We start from the raw sequence: 17190 nt of genomic DNA, 5'->3' as shown, positions 1-17190 counted from the left end.
TAGCATTTATGACATTGTAATGGCATTTAAGTTTATTTTCATGTAATGTTATTAGGAGACTGAGTAGATCCATGATAGGGTAATTACAATATAGCAGAAATGGTCATAGCAAAAAGTAATCAATGTGATATTACAGACTGGATTGTGAATAAAGATGAATGATGTATCACACACTGATAAGTTTCATAAGCTTTTTATTGACTCAATGTAAACATGCAATAACAAAGGGGGCAACATGTAAATGTCACAGTGGTTCAAAAAAGGCTCAGTGTTGATGAAGACAAAAAGATACACAACAGCCCCCCATTATGGCAATTTAAACATGAGACACAAGTGCTAAAAAGATTTATTTAAGCCCCTTATGAAAGCATGGTCCTCGCACACCGAGACAAATTAAGGCAAATATTCCAAATAATTCAACAGAAGGCCATAACTACGGCGGTTAAGATGACACCGCGGCCGATGGACGGAGAGAACCACAGGCTTTATCTCGTCTCCAGCACTCCATCTCTGATCCTCCACCTCCAGGCCGAGCTGAAGTCTGGAGCACGAACACAGCAGAGCTCCAGCCCAGACTCCTGCACCTCCTCATCATGAGCGACCTGCTGGCCCTGCTGGGTTTCCAGGGTGAAAACCCTCTCAGAGATCTAAAAAGACGAGACAAATATACGCATTTAAAAACTGAACTGGACTAACATAAACAGCTGTCCTAACAAATGAGCAGGTGAGGTTGCTTGCTGCTCACCTGATCACTGATTCCAGTGGCGATGTGGCCCACTTTCACCCGGCGCGTCTCTCTGATGCGGATGCTTTTCCTGTTGAAGTCTCTGATGCAGACGTCCACCCCTGAGCCAATCACAGAGCAGACATGTTATAGTTTGGTACGGCATTGCATAGTTTAAAGGAAAAAAAAGACAATTATGTCTTTATCTCACCTTCAAAACAGCAGGGGGGAGGTAGCTGTGTGTGGTTCAGCAAATCCATACTGGAAACTTGCACGTCTGGCTGACTGTTGTAGGAGAAGACTCCAGAGCTGAAGTCGTCTCCTGGGCTCAGGGACCAGCGTCCAGAGTCCTAGATTAACAGATGGAAAAAGAGGAACACAAGCCAAACAGCCAGTCTGTTAACACTTTAGCCAAAAAAGATTTACACCTATGAAGCTCTTTGTTTCAATAGACCCAATTTTGCAATATCTTGAGTATTTGGACAGCTCAAACTGATCCATTTTTATATGGAAATATATTAAATTGACTACAAAAACATCCCCAGACCTTGTTTCAAATGCCTCTTTCTACATATCAGAGATAAATGAAACAAGGCTTTAAATTATCAGTCAGAACTGTCTCATGATTACTTTATGGCTTTAAAATTAGAATGTTTAACAGAAATTCATTTAGTGTCTTAGAAATTCCAGTATTTTGGATGTGTTGCAGGACGGTGATGACTTGGGCCTTGATTGATAACTCAGGCCTTAATTTATTAGTCACTCCCTCCAGGATTTTGTGTGCTTTTTTGGGATTCTTGCGGCCTAAAAGTCTTTATTTCACAGCAGCTTGCAATGCATGTTGTGAATTTTTTTTGCCATGAAATTTAGGGAGCTAATAATTGTTTAAAAAATGTTGCAATTTTTTTGTATGATTAGGCAAAAGGAAAATTGTTCCAATGAGAATAAAACTCCTAGTGACTCCTTCAATAGGTGAAACTCACTGGAGACTACAACAATTGGTCAAATTTGTGGAAAAGTGGAGAAAATTGCAGCGTAACGCAAACTTCACAGAAACTGGTTGAATTTGCATTCATTGTTGCTATCTCAACATTACAACATCCTGAAGGTATGACTATTTATCAACCGCACAACAACTATTTGCCTTCTGCACAGTTTGAAGTGAATTTGAAATGTTCTCTATTATGAAGTCTGGATTACCTTCTTGTCCCACGGTTCCCAGGTGGAATAAGGATCGCTGCTGAGACAGGACAAGAGCTGCTCCTGCATCTCGGCTGAGTGGAGCTGAGACAGACTGCTCAGGTAGAAATCTGCAGGGTAGCAGGGTAACACTGAGAAGTGTCCAAACATTTAAACATTCAAGTGAGCAGAATGCTGAGAGAAATCTCACCTCGCTCCAGCTTACGCAGCTCCAGTTCAGGCACAGTGGTGATCTTGTTGCCCCTCTTGTAGTTTGGCTCAGAGATCAGTGTTTGCGGACAGAAAGGCTCCTCCTCTTCATCATCATCATCCGGTTCCTCCACTGTCCTCCCTGCTGTGATCACTTTCTCAACAGACTCTTGATGTTCCTCCTCATCCTCACAGTTAACGCTGCTGTTGATGAGTTGCGGGGAGTCAGGAGGTTTGTTGGCAATGTGCAGGGGGGGCATGTAGGGTCCCTTCACTGGGCTGGTGAGACCTCCCACTGCAATCACACAAACACAATACAGATATTCAGGTTACTTTTATAGAGGAGTAAAAAAAACAAAACAAAATATTATCATTTAAAAAGCTAAATCAGACAAAAAGGACTCTTTTCCCTTACAGAATTACTCAAACTTATTGGTTATCAGATTAATTGGTGATTCATTTAATAGTTGACAACTAGTCAATTAATTGTTGCAGCTCTGGATGATGCATTCAAGGGGGACATTTTTTTGGGTTAAAAAGTCGCTATGTTCCCTTACAGTGAATATTGTCATAAAAAGACACTGGAATTGATATAAGTCAAAGACAAGACAGTAAGGCAAAGACCTTTTTCTAGTGAAGATCTAAATAAAACATTATGTATTAGAAAATTACCAGATCTCTATAAAGGAAAGTGGGGCGACAATACACAGTGTTTTTATTTATTGTTGTACTGCCATTACATCATTATTTATTTTATTACCTTCTTTCAGAGCTCTGGCAGTTTTTTCCTTTAGGCCAGATGCTGATGCTCTCTTGGCTGGATCCTTCTGAAGACCTGCCTTGATAACCTCCGCTGTAAGAGGGCTGCAGTCTGGTGGGATCTCTCTCAGAGGCGGCGGCTCGTTGGCAATCTGTAACCATAAACAAAAAGCGACTCAGGTCAAAGTCCGATGTGAGTACTGTGACAAGCAGGCTGAACAACGAAGTTTGGTGTCTCCTTACCTTCAGGTAAAGTCTACAGGTGTAGTATCTGGTCCAAGGTTGACACCCATTGAGCATGTGCAGTAACATGCAGCAGCTGCTCCACACATCTGCTTTGGCTCCACGGGGTTCCCCTTTAACAATCTCAGGGGCCATGTGGGTCTCCGTGCCCTTCAAATCTGCATTGAATTACATTGGAAAAACAATTCATTAAGACATGATGAGGATAAATGACCCACCCTTCTTAACTGAACCACTTAACGGTATTTACCTTTGGACCCACTGAGGCTCTGTCCTTGATTGTCGAGTCTCTCCGCGTGTCCGAAGTCACATAGAAAGGTGTCTCTCCCGTCCTCCGACAGCAACACATTGTCAGCTGTGGGAAACAAGCAGAGTCAGTGATCCACTGCATTAGCACCGATTTCCATGACTTGAGTGCAGTGTAGTTTATAGATGACATAATTAGAAACAGGGCAGCTGCTCAGACACGAACCGGTCTACAAACAAAAGAGCAAAAATAAGAGGGAAATATGACATCAGCGAGAGACAGCTGCTATAGAAAACACTTTAATAAGGAATGAATGTGGAGTCCGGTAACAAACAGGCAGTGGATAAAGAGATTTGGTGTCACTGTCTTGTTTTTCTCAGGCATTACAGACACCAGGTGGCGCCTGAGCTGCAACAGCACAATCATGTTCATCTTTATGCTTTAGTCTGCTTTTTGCTCTTCCTCCAAATTAGTTCCCTCTTTGTTTTTTCTCTTTCCTTCTTATTTTACTACTTCTTTCCACTTTATTTTCATATTCTGCCTCGTTCCTGTGTTTCGCATTTGTCCTCTCGCTAACTACTTCCTGCTCTTCATCCCATCCCCCTCTCTGTTTCGTTCTCCCTTTCTTTCTTCTCTCCTGATTCTGTGCACATGCGCCGCCTCTAAAGAGCAGCGGTGAGTCACACTGTGGGAAATTCCCAGCCCGTTGACTTCTCTGTGGCAGTCTGGTTTCACAACACAGGTGCCGAGGATCAAATCAGCTATATCTGTGACACTTGTGTTCCACACAACAGCTGCACAAAATCCTCTGATGAGAACTAATTAGAAATCTCACTTACAGTTTTCTGTATGTTTTTGTTTTCCACTACCGCAACAAGTAAAAGTTGAACTGACACATTTAGTTTTACTGTTATTACTATTGTACTACTTTGAACTGCTGTTCAAATTCAGCTTGAAAGTTTTTTATGGGTTGATGCCAATATCTGATGTCTGAGCTTTTATAGGTTTTAACATTTACATTAATATTTTAGATAATATATCTCTTGAGAGGCAGCGGACAGTGTAAAAACATTTACAAGACATATACATCAACAAGTGGCAGTGCTTCATGAATGAACATGATTCCATCAATTAATTAATGATTGTAAGATGGATGGTTTTTCCGATATTGAGCTATGGTGCCTCATGTGCCTATGTGCTATATTCTAATCTTATTTTTTTAATATGAGGATATATTTAAATTACCTTTGACTGGCCTTTTTTATGTCCATTCTGTCTGTTTTCATATAAAGCAATCACATAATGTCATTATTGTAAACCACTTTGTGCTGGTTTAATGTGTATGAAGGGTACTAGGTAAATAAATCTATCATCTTATTATTCTGATTATTATAAATATATTTTAAAAATATAGTTTCACCCACATATTATAATATTATATTGGGGGGGGGGTCATTTTTTGCATTTATTGCTTTTTGTTGTTGTTGCTTTTGTTGCATTTTAGAAAATATGTTTCTGTTGCACTAGACAAAAATATTTCATATGAAATACTGACAATAGCTCTGAAGTAGGGCTGGCTGATCAATCGATTTTATCGATTAAATCGAATTTGTGGTTTAATTTTTTAAAATGCAAATCTAGATTTTCTCCTCAGCTGATCTCTTTGGGCTTCCGTATATCACAGTGGGGCGTGCCCTCCCCTCGCGCTTCCCTCCCGGAGATGCACGCACACTACAGCATGACAGCACACCTGAATGGCAAAGAAGAGCTTGTTCCCGACATTAGCGGAATCATTTTCCCATTGTGTAGCGTTTGACAGGAAAGCGACCCGGTGCAAAGCTGTTACTGAAGCAGTCGCGCTGCATATCACTGACATTAAAGTACATACAGTGGAAAAGCCTGTCGACCCCAGGTATGTGCTACCAAGCTGCAAGTATTTTGCTGAAGCTGCCCTGCCTCATATGTACACCGGTACACGTGAAAAGATCGCTAGAGAACTGGAGGGGATGTCGTTTTACTCCACAACAACAGACCTATAGTCCAGTAATTTGAAAACAATGAATGACATCATTTGTTAAAATGTTCCTAATGTTGAACAACCGTTGCATGATTTCAAAGTTGATCATTTTCGGTACTCTACAGTTTCAGCTGCAAGACTGTACAATATGCAATACTGACTTGAAGCCCTCTACATTTTTCAGTTTGCATTTGTTCATTTTTATTGCTAAAATCAAAGTAAAACTTATTTTAAAAAAAACTTATTTAGTCATTTCTGTCATGTGTAGTAGGGGTCGACCGGAATTGTTTTTTTTCAAGGCTAATACTTATTATTAGTAGTTAATGAGACCAATAACCGATATGCATTTAAAATAAAAATGAAAATCTTTCTGTCAATATTTAGAATTTAAACACAAAACAAAATGTTTAATCAAAACTGAAACTTTCAACATCAAATACGGAAAGTTCCCAGCAGCTTGTGTGAACAGTGAACAGTGAACATTTAAATAAAAAATGAATAAATAAAAATAGCTCCCTGAGGTTTTAAAAAGTCCAAGTTCCTCCCACGCTGATACTTTCTTTGCCCTCTTAAATGAATGAATTTTATCGGCGATCATTAAAATAAAACACAGAGGCGGATAATTGGCAAAATGCCAAATATTGGCCCAAATAATTGGCCAGGTAATCTGTCGACCCCTAATTTATAGTTAGTTTTTAAGAAAAAAAAATCTATCAAAATTGTAAATCTAGTTTGGTTTTTAGAGTGTATCGCCCAGCCCTACTTTTAAGATAGCTGTCTTGACTAAATTACTGAGGATGGTTTATTTGAGATTAAGCCTTTTTGGTTCAGGACAAATTAAGATCAGTTATGACAGTATTTGTCTTTTTATGTCTTAATGTCTTTTGAAACTGTTGGAGGGATTTTTTTGTTATGACACTGATGACTTACATATGTCAAACAACAGTAACTATGTGGCTAAAGGATACACATTAAGTGGTAAATAACAATTTTCTTCATGGTATCACCATTCATGTTTTGGGAAAACTCAGATGAGACTTGTACATTAACTGTTGTAAATATGTAAAAAAACAATTTTCAAAATATCCCAGTGTGTATCATACCTTTAATGTCTAGATGTACCACTTTTTTCTTCCCTAGGTACTCCAGCGCTGTTAAGATCTGCGAGTGGTAGTGGAGACTGAGGTCCTCCGGCAGCCGGCCACGCTCCGCTATCAGCTGGCCCAGGGAGCCTGGATTAACAAATAAGGTCAAACCAGGATAAAGACTGGTGACATCTTGTTAATGTTAAAACTGATTCAGTCTGATTCAACCGTTTCCTCTATTACAGTCTGGAATTTGATGACAAAGGAAAAATGTGAGGTATGTCACTGTGTTTATCAATCAGGCATCACAGGTGTTTGGCGTAATTTAAACCGTAACGCTTCAAGGAAGCTCAACAGTCATTTCTGGCGTCCCAGAACCGCCCACTTTCAAATCTCGACACTTATCACATCCGTTTTTTTCTGTAATCTTCACTATTCTCATGTGTTTGCGCTTAATTCCTCACATCGCACCAAACAATTTCCACAGTGTGTAAGAGGCAGTGAGTAAGGCTTGTTTACCAGATTTGTGGTCCATGAGGAGGACGACGTTTGGCCCCTGTCTGACCACTCCAAAGAGTTCAACCACGCGAGGAGATCTGAGGGCACTCCACGCACCCACCTCCTCGCTGCTGAACCTCTTCAGGGCGATCTGTGAGAAGACGGTGCAACATAAGAGTGAGCACTAAAACCAGGGCAAAAAAAAAATCCCAAAGCGGAGGATATGCTCTGTTACCTTTTTAACAGCAAATTTGAAGCCTGTGTTGACATCATGAGCACTGTGTACTTCACCATAGGAGCCCTCCTTGATGAACTCTGAGAGGACATACTCCCTCCCTTCCTTGTATTCAGAGTCCACAGGCTGGATTTTCTAATTGAATAAAAGAGAATAAGTTAGTTTGATTGAACCATTATTAAAGACAGAAAGCAGACTGGAGTGAAGCAGAACGTACATCGTTGTAAAAGATGATCCCCTCATTGTTGACAGAATCATCTGCTGAGAAATCATCTTCCTCTTCTCTCACATCCCTCTCCACATCTTTGAAAAAGGGCCCTGCGTAGCACGGGTCCCCCTGACTGACGCTGCCCCGGAGGCCAGCGAGAGCAAGCGAGCAGTCTCCCAGACTGCTGAGGGAGTCTGAGTCGCTGTCCTGCCCATAAGAGCGGAGACTGGAGAGGGTGCCGCAGACCTGGTTGCCCCAGTTCAGAGGAGAGCAGCTGGAGCCTGTGTTGTAAATCTGGCAGCCGTAGAGTGAAGGCCCTCTGTCCTGCTCTTCTGAGCTTTCAACGCTGCTACAGCAGGAAGTACTGAGGTCGCTTCTCCCTCCAAGAGATGATTCCTCCTAGAGGACAAAAAGCATGGGTGATCAGACTCCATGATGTTTACATTTTTTTGGCGAGTTTGCTCTGGAGCTGAGCTTTCAAGGTCATGAGAAGCCGCTTTGTCTGAATCTGTTGATTCACTTAAGCGACATGAGAAAGCTAATGTTTGCATGGGAACGTCTAGAGGACAAGCCTGTGGATGCCAAAAAATGTGGCAATTTTTCCTTGAAGGTGACTCACAAGGAAGTTCTGTAGGCTCTTTTAGTTTGTTAGCAAGACCAACTTGCGTATTTAGGGTTTCAATGGCTTTTTCATAAATCTATTGTGAGGAAAAATCACAGTTCTTACCAGGACGCGGACTAGAGAACTTCCACTCTCCTGCTCAGGGACTCCAGAAGGCATTCGATGTCTGTGTCGCTGCCTCTCCTTCTTCTCTGTTCTTTTCTTCCCTTTGCGCTTTTGTCTCCTCCTGGTCTTCTTTCTTGGGGTAAGCGGCGCTGGTGAGCTGCTCGGCTCCTGGATGGAGGCTGTGGTTGGGCATGCCACATTGTTGGGCTCTGACGAAAGACTGATAAAGAAGTTTGGCAGCGGTGTAAATTCCAGTCATGGCATTAAACAATTCAGTACACCTTTGTAAACAAACATGAAGGTGAAATGCAGAAGCACTGTTGTGGAGGTTTTGTCATACCTGCTGGTGAAGCAGTTCGGGGAGGGAACGTAGGAATGTTTAAAGCAGGATGGACTAAACTGTTGGGAGTCCTGAGTTTCACCTGAGGGGAGCATAGTTTTGTTAAACTTTGTGTCCAAGCACAGTTATTTTACTTATTTTTAAAAAAAAAATCAAAAAGACAATTACATTCAGCCTGGGCAATGAAGGTTGAGGTCTTCAGTGGCATTTCTCCCACTTGCTCTGCGGTTCCATGTGTCAGGAGTTTGTTTATCAAAGGGTGTAAACGGGCTATGTCGCCCATCTTGTTGTCCTTCCCCTCCTCTTCCTCCTCCTCCGTCTCCTGGTCGGCAGCCGAGCAGGATGGGTATGACCCCTTCAGCTTAGCTTGGGGTGACCCGGAGAAGGGTGCTGTTGAGTTAAAAATCCTTTGCCTCACCGCCATTTCATCTGCTGGATCTGGAGAGAAAGAGAGAGATCATAAGCAGCTGATGAGTCGAGTGCCAAATTCATGTCAAATTATTATTATTATTAATAATGACTGATCAGAAACAGTATTTCTGAACTGCTATGCAGCTCATTTAGGAAAGCTTGATGTCATTTTTGGGGGAATGCTCAATGTCGTTGTGTCTGAACTGATCAAACGCATTTGTAGATGAGTGGAGTTGACTTAAGACTCAGTCTGCAACTAATGATTATTTTCACTGTTGATTAATCTGTCAATTGTTTTACCAATGAATCGATTAGAAAATGGTGAAAAACTCTGATCAGTATGTCCCAAATTTCTGAAATGTGTTGTTTTTTCCACAACCTGAGAGCTATTCCGTTTATTGTCATAGAGGAGTAAAGAAACCAGAAAATATTCACATTTAAGAAGTTTATTTAACCAGATAATACTCAGGTTTTTAACCAGATAATACTGATTTGGAGAATTTTGACTTTTTTTTCTTTAAAAAAATTCCTCAAAACTATTGAATCAATTATCAAATCAGTTGGGAATTAATTTCATGTTTGAAAACTAACTGATTAATCATTTCAGTTCTGCTGAAGACATGCTTGCTGTGTTTCATCTCTGGTTACTCATCTGCCAATTATTTACTCGATTAATCTGTTCATGTATCAAAATGACCTTTGTGATTTCCTACAGCCCAAGTGCACATGCTCAAATCTGTTGTCCGGCAAGCAGTCCAGAACCCACAAACACTGAGTTGACTATTATATGTGACAAAGAAATCCCGTCAAATACTTAAACTTGAGAAGCTGGAACCTGCAAATGTTTGGTATTTTTGCTTAAAAATGACTAAAAAGGATTATCTGGTTATAAAAAATAGTTGCAGATTAATATTATGTCAGTTAATCAATTAACCGACTAATAATTGCAGCTCTAGTCTATAAAGTCTTATATTTGATGGTGAAAATGAAATGGCAATATATTTGTCTCCTTTATAAAATGCATTTTCAATTATTACACTGAAGTCCACCACAATGTCACTGCATTGTTTCCATACAGTTAATCACATGGTAGTTGCCTATCATGAATAGTAGCGACTGACCTTTATGTTCGCTGTGAAGAGTTTTCTTCTGAAAGCTATTTCCTTATAACGCAATAAAGGTCTTTTCTGTCTGCTAATGTGACAGTAATGGAGGCTAAAAAGAGGAAAAACTGGATAGTGACAATTGAATGTGTCTTATTTTCAAGTTTAAAGTCCTACTACTTTAACTTGTTGGTTTTTTAATTTGATTCTTGATTTAGTTCTTATGGTTTTGTTTATTTCTAAGGGGCTAAAAAGTTAATTTCATTATTTCCAGGATCATCAAGCAAAGCGAAAAAAGCTCATAAGCGTGACTCAACTCAAGATGAAATGTTTACTCTTGTCGACAGAAATATGCACACAGTCCAACAAAACAACAACAGGCTTTACTGTTAAGTAATATTAATCTGCTTCTTTTATAGCTCGTTCAAATTTAACAAATTTGACTGCGTCAAGTGCATTCACCGCCTTGAACCGAAACTTTGAAAGTTTGTGGGCAGATGAGACAGGAAACTCAACCCTGGCCTTCTTTTGACAATTGCAACTGTGTCGTTACATGCACACGTATTCTGTTTCGCCCAGGAGGAAGTAAACTACAGCACGATTAGGCCAGGCTGAATTTAAAATAAAAATTTGCATGATTGACTGCAGATGGCTTGGAGGTTGTAATCATCACAACAATGCATGACATTAAATTCAGCATAATCAGACACGTTGCTGTCATGTCGGCGCTGGTTATATGCATTAAATACAGTTTGAAAAGCACAAAGTGGGGCTACAGTTGCAGCATGTTGCATCACTGTGTCCATGACACTTAAGCACAGCTTCTCCCTGTCGCTCAGCCTTTGAGCCTTCACATATACAGATACTCTGGATAAAGGTCATACAAGGATTAATCCTGACATCTTGATCAAAACAATCACATGGCTACCAAAGGAAAGTTGCATATTCTTGCCTTTAACAATACTAACACAGTACTAACAGAGGTAAGAAAGTCACATTTCAGAGCTGTTTAGTAATCATTACCTTGTGTGCCGACTTCATGCACTGCAAAGATTATCTAGAACAAAGCAATTCAACTGTCACTTCCTTCTTTAGACTCTGCCGGTGCTCTGAGAGCCCAGCGCAACACCACACCCCGATGACTTTACGTGGAAAGGAAATAGAGAAAAACCCACAGCAATCAACACGACCACAAAAACAACTCAGTGTATGTGTGAGGCCGAGGGGCGTGCAGACGTACCAACAGATGCCAGTCTGAGCTGCTGTCTCTCTCTCTCTGTCATCTACATTAGTGTAACTAGGTGCTGCTGTCTGCCTCGTCCTTCATGTTCTGATTCTCAGTAACGTCTCTGCTCAGTCCCTGCCGCTGTGCTCTGCTTGATGCTGGCTCACGGCCAACCCGGGGGGGGGAGGAGCTGGCTGACAATGACTTATGGGAAATGCATCTCCACTTCCCCATATTCCCCCCTCCCTCCGCTCCCTCCAACAGGGCTGGCTTCTTAGCTCTTCCCTCTGACTAGATTAAAGGATAACATGTTTGGTTATGCTTTTGATGATCAACTGTGAACTTTGGACAGATGAAAAGGAGAACATCAGCTCTCCGTCTGTCAGGATACGCTCAGGTTTTGTTCTAAAAACAAGGATGTGATCATTACAGAGTCACGTCAAATTAAAAACAGAATATGGACAAATACAATGTTTGCTAATTATGTCGAAAAACACAACAGATTTGTCAAATCCCCCTGAGCCCGTTGTGTAAGAGTTTCTGACCTTTTCTTCACATCCACAACATCAACTCTTTGAAACCTGGACAAATGGGTTTGATCTCTTTAAAAAACATGGGAAGAAAGCAATGAGCAACCCAAAAATTAGAAAGAAAATAGTCAAAAGTACAAAAACTGACCTGGAGATCAGTAAAACAAACAAAAAAAAAGTTGAAAGACAGGGAACAAGGAAATGACCTAAAAAATAATAAAATTATAATAATTCCCAAAGATACTGTTAAATATAATAATTACAATAACTACAATTATAGCTTAGGTTTAGAAATGTTTCCCTACAAAAAAAATTATAATTTTCTAAATGATTAATTTATAGCAAATTGTTGGACATTTCTAGCCAAGTTGCCTGTTGCCTTTTTCCCCTATGTTTTCGAAAAAAATCAAACTAAATTGCTCAGTGTTCAAAGGTTTAAGGTGGTGTCTGAACACAGCACGAGAATAGTGACATCGATCCAGGTTTCAAAGGGTTGAACATAATGTGAAGAATTTTGTGACCTTTCATGTGCTCCGACATCTGAATGGGCCTGTGCCCTGTAGTCAGCTAAAACAGCCTATAAAAGCCTGTCACATGTCTGGTCACACCCCAACATACTCTCTCCACTATATGACATCTCATAAAAAGTAACATCAAACATCTTCGGACGGCAAACTTCTGATATCTGATGTTATGAGGATCTTACGGAAAACATTTGCCACCAAGAGAATTTGGGCTGAGCCCATTATATGAGCTGTCACTTGAAATTTGAGGCGTCTTCTATCATCTGATCTATCTGAAATTATCTCACTTGCTTTTCTTTTCAGCAGCACAACAACTTACTCATATAAAAACCACCACAGAACACAGGAAATTCAGAATACCACTTAAGAGGCTCCGCCATGAACCACGAACACAAAGCTAAATGCAAGTTGCTCGCTGCCGCCTCAGTGCAAAGGAAACTGTTTGCTGTCATGACAACAACATCTTGCTACTTTGATTATTAGCCACCGACTGATTCAAAACTTTTCTGACATTAAAAAAAAACCATAATGTGAACAGGACCTTGATAGTGAGTATTAGTAGCAGCTAGACTTAAAATGGGAAAACCCAGGAAATAAAAAGGTCTCAAATCTCAAACTTCATCAAAAGATACAGTATGTAAAAATGAAACCAATTGCTTGGAAATGAATAATTGGTCACTCTACAGAAAATTAAACATTTTGATAATGGATGGATCATATAAGTCCTTTCTTAAGCAAAAACTGCAAACATTACCAGCTTTATGCTTCTCAAATAAGAATATTTTCCAGTTTTCATAGTCTTCTATAACAGAAAACTGAAAATCTTTGGGTTTTGGACAGCTGATTGGACAAAACGACACATTGTTTAGACGTTACTTTGGGCTGTGGGAATTTGCAGTGGATATTTTTTGCTAATTGTTAGCATCATAAAGTAAAGACTATGGATGTTCTTATCGACCAGTTCACCTGCTGTTTAAACTTAGACTAGTTGGCTAGTCTGAAAGTAAGGAAACACTCAAAATTAAACACATTTACTCTATAGGGGTACATATAGCTTGAAAAAAAATCTACATATATATTACAAGACCCATTAGCTGCATTTGAAATCATTAACCACATTTTTCATTCACCAAATCGCATCTTAAATGACGTTAAAATGTGATGCACTTTGCACCATGTATTATGAACATAATCCCACAAAACAAAATAACAATTTAAATAATCAAAGTTACCAAATAATCTTTCACAAAAAAAGAGTTTTTTAGGAAAATAAAACCTCAAAAACATTCCTGATTAGTGCAACAGCATTTTAATTGTGTGAACGCAACTTTCTGGTGCCGGCTAGCGAGGGCACCAACCAACACACCGACTATCCCTGATAAAGACCAAACAATGAGTCAGTTCATTTGGAATTAACTATTAACAGAAGAAAACACTAGTTGCAGGATTTAGTTTGGTCTACTAACCCCAGAAATCACAATTTCCTAAAACTCTAAGTAATGTGTACACATTACTAGCTCGTTTTCTCTGCCTGACAGTCCAAAACTCAAAGATGTTAACTTTAAAACGACGTAAAACAGAGGAAAGGGGGTAAAGTCTCACAACTAAGAAACTGGAACCAATGAAGGTTTGCCATTTTTCCATTGTCAACTGAAATTGAATGTAACGCATTTGACAGAAATAGGATTTACTGTGGGCTGTTGCATTGGATTACATGAGATAGTGCAGGTGTACCTAATAAGAGAAGTAAGTGCATAACCATATATCTTAAATATAAACTGGCACAATCAATCATGGTCTACTTTTGCAAAGAAAACCTGAGCTTAACTCCACAGTCAGTCAGTGGATATATTGAGCCGACTTTTGCTGTACACCCACACAGATTAATGAAATTCCAAAGCCTTTAGTAAGGACAGGGAAAAGGGACTCAACCTGGTCTGGGCCACAGAAAACACACAGCCAAGCATTCCTTAAGGGAAACGCCGGCTGCTTCTCAGGAAAATGTCCCAGTCCTGGACTACATATGCAGAGCATTTAAGAAACCATCTGCATGCTGTGACTCCAAGTTCTACAAGTTACACCTCTCCGCGTCTCTTCTACTCACTTCCGTGTTTCCTGTTACTTCCCTGTTAACTACAATAAAGAATAAGGTGTCATTACAATGAGTTCTCTGAGTTTTCTGCATTTTTTCATTGTGGGAATTGAAAATGATCATTTCCCTCAACAGTATCCATGCAGGTATAGAGACAAAATGATCATAGTTTTGTTTTTGTTCCTACTTTTCTCTGTTTTATATCATTGTGAACTGGATTCCTTTGGATTCTGAATGGTTGGTCAGACAAAAGAAAAAAAGCACAATAGTCATACACATATGAAAACATTTAAAGCAGGTGCTTGGCCAATAAAAGAGAGCAATACAAAACATGCAGAAAGGTCACTGTATCCCCTTCAAGTGCAGTTTTTTTAGTGGACATACTTGTGAATGCGCTAATGAATTGCATTTAAGGGAACTGTGCCGACTTTTCTTCTTGTTTTGTATTAGACGGGGGAAAAAACAACACATTTGAAGATGTCACCTTGAATTTTGAGGAATTATAATGAACATTTTTCTCTATTTTCTTACAGTTTATAGATGAAGAGATGAATCAATTACACTAGAAAATAATTCAAATGAATCCAAAATGAAAAGAATCCTATAATGTCAACATACAAATTGAAAAGATCAGAAAATTCATGTAACACAAAATTTCATGAAGCAGTAACACTGTGGATTCATTTAAGTTTACCACGTAAGCAACAACTCGAAATCTGGTATGAATGGTACATATTACATGCTTTGTTAGATTACACTGCAGTACACGTGTACTTTGATGATGGTATTTAACACTGGGGTGAAATTGACTGTATTATCATTTGAAATGTGTTACAGTCCCTGGAGTGTTATTTCATATATTTTAAATTATTATGTTTAGTGAAATGGATCATTTGCAGACTTTTTCATATATTTTGATAACTGAATTGTCAGAAACTTCTACTGTGTGTTTAGTTCTTGTCCTGTTTATTCTGTATATTAAGTGTTATGATGTAAGTCATCATGGCTGCATTGCCACTATGTGAAGTCTCTCTTGTGGACCTCCAGAACAATAACTGATCCTAATAAACATAACTAACTGCAGTCTAACACAGCAACAAATATATGTATATATGTATGTGAAGTTACCTCCGTTTCAGTGTACAAGTGTTAAGGTGTGGCACCGTACTGTGTAGGAAATAAAGATAAAATGTCCTTCCTGCATGTGTCTCTCTATTTTGCAAAGAAAAGTAGAGAGGACATTTGCTCTGATAAGACACCATTGGTTTCTCATTGGCAGATGGAGCCAGTCCAAGGCTGCTTAACTATACATGCAGACCTGGAGTTTGACTCTGGGCCAAGACTGGTCCGGCATTTATTTGTGTAATGTGGAGAATCAGCAGGACCTAAACTCAACATGCAATACCTATCAAGACTGACTAATGTAAAACAATTCAACTTGGCATATATTATATAGCTTATGAGAGCATGTAACACATAAATATTAGAAAACGTGAAATAAACACAAGATCTACTCGTATGGGGACTAGGTACAGTTGGTAATTAATGAGATCAAAATGTTTATAAAAAAAAAAAACCTCTCATGTTGGGTATTACATGTGTATAACTGTGTATGCACTTTTCGCAACCACTAGCATTGTTATTATGATCTAACAGTCAGTCGCACTGGAAAAAAAAGTACAAGCTTGAGTTGTTAAAATTACAGACATCTGGCTTCAACGGGCGTATTAGCGGTTTTGAAAAAGTTGGTTACATGAAAGTTTACAGTAACATTATTTTAAATTTTATCGAGCCGACCTTTGTTGTGTTTCGCTATCACAAACCAAATATAACGATAGAAACATGCTTTACATCTCCATCCGTCAGCTGCGCTGTTCTTCGATCGTGTATAAGAGATCTCAATGTACTAAAATAATAACTTCCTTCTGTTGGCCACATTCACCGCCATTACACGGAAAACTTAGACCGTTTTTTTTTGCGTTGAGAAATCGGATCTTTTGACATAATTGTTGTCTCAAAAGACATCAGTTAAGACTGGGGTCTGAAACTGGTTTAACTATTTAATTTAACAATGAATGTACAGTAGATGCTTTACTTACCGATCCCCAACTGTAGGCGTCGGCAAATGGCGATATCGTCACTGTTTAGCTGGGATATAAATATCCGGTTAAATTTCAAAACAACTATTGTGTTTTCTTAACTGTACAATGGTAGTCTTCGCAATGCCACGCCACGAAATCTATTTTTAGCATTATTATTATTTTTATTATTATTTATTAATCTTCCAATGCTTTTTGCGCTCTGGCAATGTTTGCATTTTGTTAAGTGACAGATATGCTTTTAATTTGAAGATAACCTTTCTGAACTTCCTGTAAGCGCCTGTTTTTAATTTGACACGCGACAGATCACTTCCTGACGAGGCAGGACGAAATGCTTATGTGGTGTGAAACTCCCAAGAATGAACCGTATATAATTCATTTGCTCATTATTTTAGCTAAATTTTACATTCATAAAATAAAAATTTCTGAGAAATTGTGTGTCATATACGACTTTCCAAAAAATCTTATCTGTGTACATAACCTACATTAATACAATACCAGACTTTAAAAAATGTAACCTAATAAAAAAGTAACCACAAAAATATGTAGCCTAATAAAAAAAATACCCACAAATAGTAATTAATGCAAATATATAAACTTTATAACAAATTAGGTAACCCCTTTGTGTGTGTGTGTGTGTGTGTGTGTGTGTGTGTGTTCATACTTGTGTCTTTTTTATTTGTTTATTTGTATGATTTTATATGATTGCATCGCTATTACTGAAGTAATGATTA

The 17190-nt window shown here is 39.0% G+C and overlaps 1 protein-coding gene across 3 annotated transcripts; it reads right to left on the bottom strand.

Annotated features, from left to right (window-relative positions):
- Window positions 1-177: 177 nt before the first annotated feature.
- map3k14a (mitogen-activated protein kinase kinase kinase 14a) lies at window positions 178-16581 on the bottom strand. 3 transcript variants are annotated; one of them, XM_042505189.2, is made up of 16 exons: window positions 16457-16581; window positions 8641-8910; window positions 8473-8554; window positions 8133-8352; window positions 7415-7804; window positions 7198-7332; window positions 6984-7113; window positions 6483-6611; window positions 3366-3470; window positions 3116-3273; window positions 2874-3024; window positions 2115-2408; window positions 1925-2034; window positions 936-1074; window positions 746-846; window positions 178-647 (listed from the first exon to the last, which is right to left on the bottom strand). In XM_042505189.2, exons 2-16 carry the CDS (start codon window positions 8894-8896, stop codon window positions 486-488), a joined length of 2562 nt encoding a protein of 853 aa, XP_042361123.2. In that variant the 5' UTR covers window positions 8897-8910; window positions 16457-16581; the 3' UTR covers window positions 178-485. The 3 variants fall into 3 exon arrangements, with proteins under 3 accessions (XP_042361123.2, XP_042361121.2, XP_042361122.2); XM_042505187.2 differs by lacking the exon at window positions 16457-16581 and adding an exon at window positions 11227-11382; XM_042505188.2 differs by lacking the exon at window positions 16457-16581 and adding an exon at window positions 11010-11153.
- Between the last annotated feature and the right edge of the window lie 609 nt (window positions 16582-17190).

Source organism: Plectropomus leopardus, chromosome 18, assembly GCF_026936395.1.
Source record: "Plectropomus leopardus strain MGB_pleo_1.0 chromosome 18, ASM2693639v1, whole genome shotgun sequence".
Taxonomy (NCBI): domain Eukaryota; kingdom Metazoa; phylum Chordata; class Actinopteri; order Perciformes; family Serranidae; genus Plectropomus; species Plectropomus leopardus.
The sequence above is the reverse complement of the archived record's forward strand: the minus strand, read 5'-3'. Positions and strand labels throughout refer to the sequence as shown.

Excerpts from the sequence above, each read along its gene's own strand:
- map3k14a (XM_042505187.2), bottom strand. The coding sequence starts at position 11,269 with ATGACAGAGAGAGAGAGACAGCAGCTCAGACTGGCATCTGTTG. Across the intron at positions 8,353-8,472 it reads CCGAACTGCTTCACCAGCAG|TCTTTCGTCAGAGCCCAACA; the intron begins GTATGACAAAAC and ends CTTCTTTATCAG. Across the intron at positions 2,035-2,114 it reads GCTGCGTAAGCTGGAGCGAG|ATTTCTACCTGAGCAGTCTG; the intron begins GTGAGATTTCTC and ends GCTACCCTGCAG.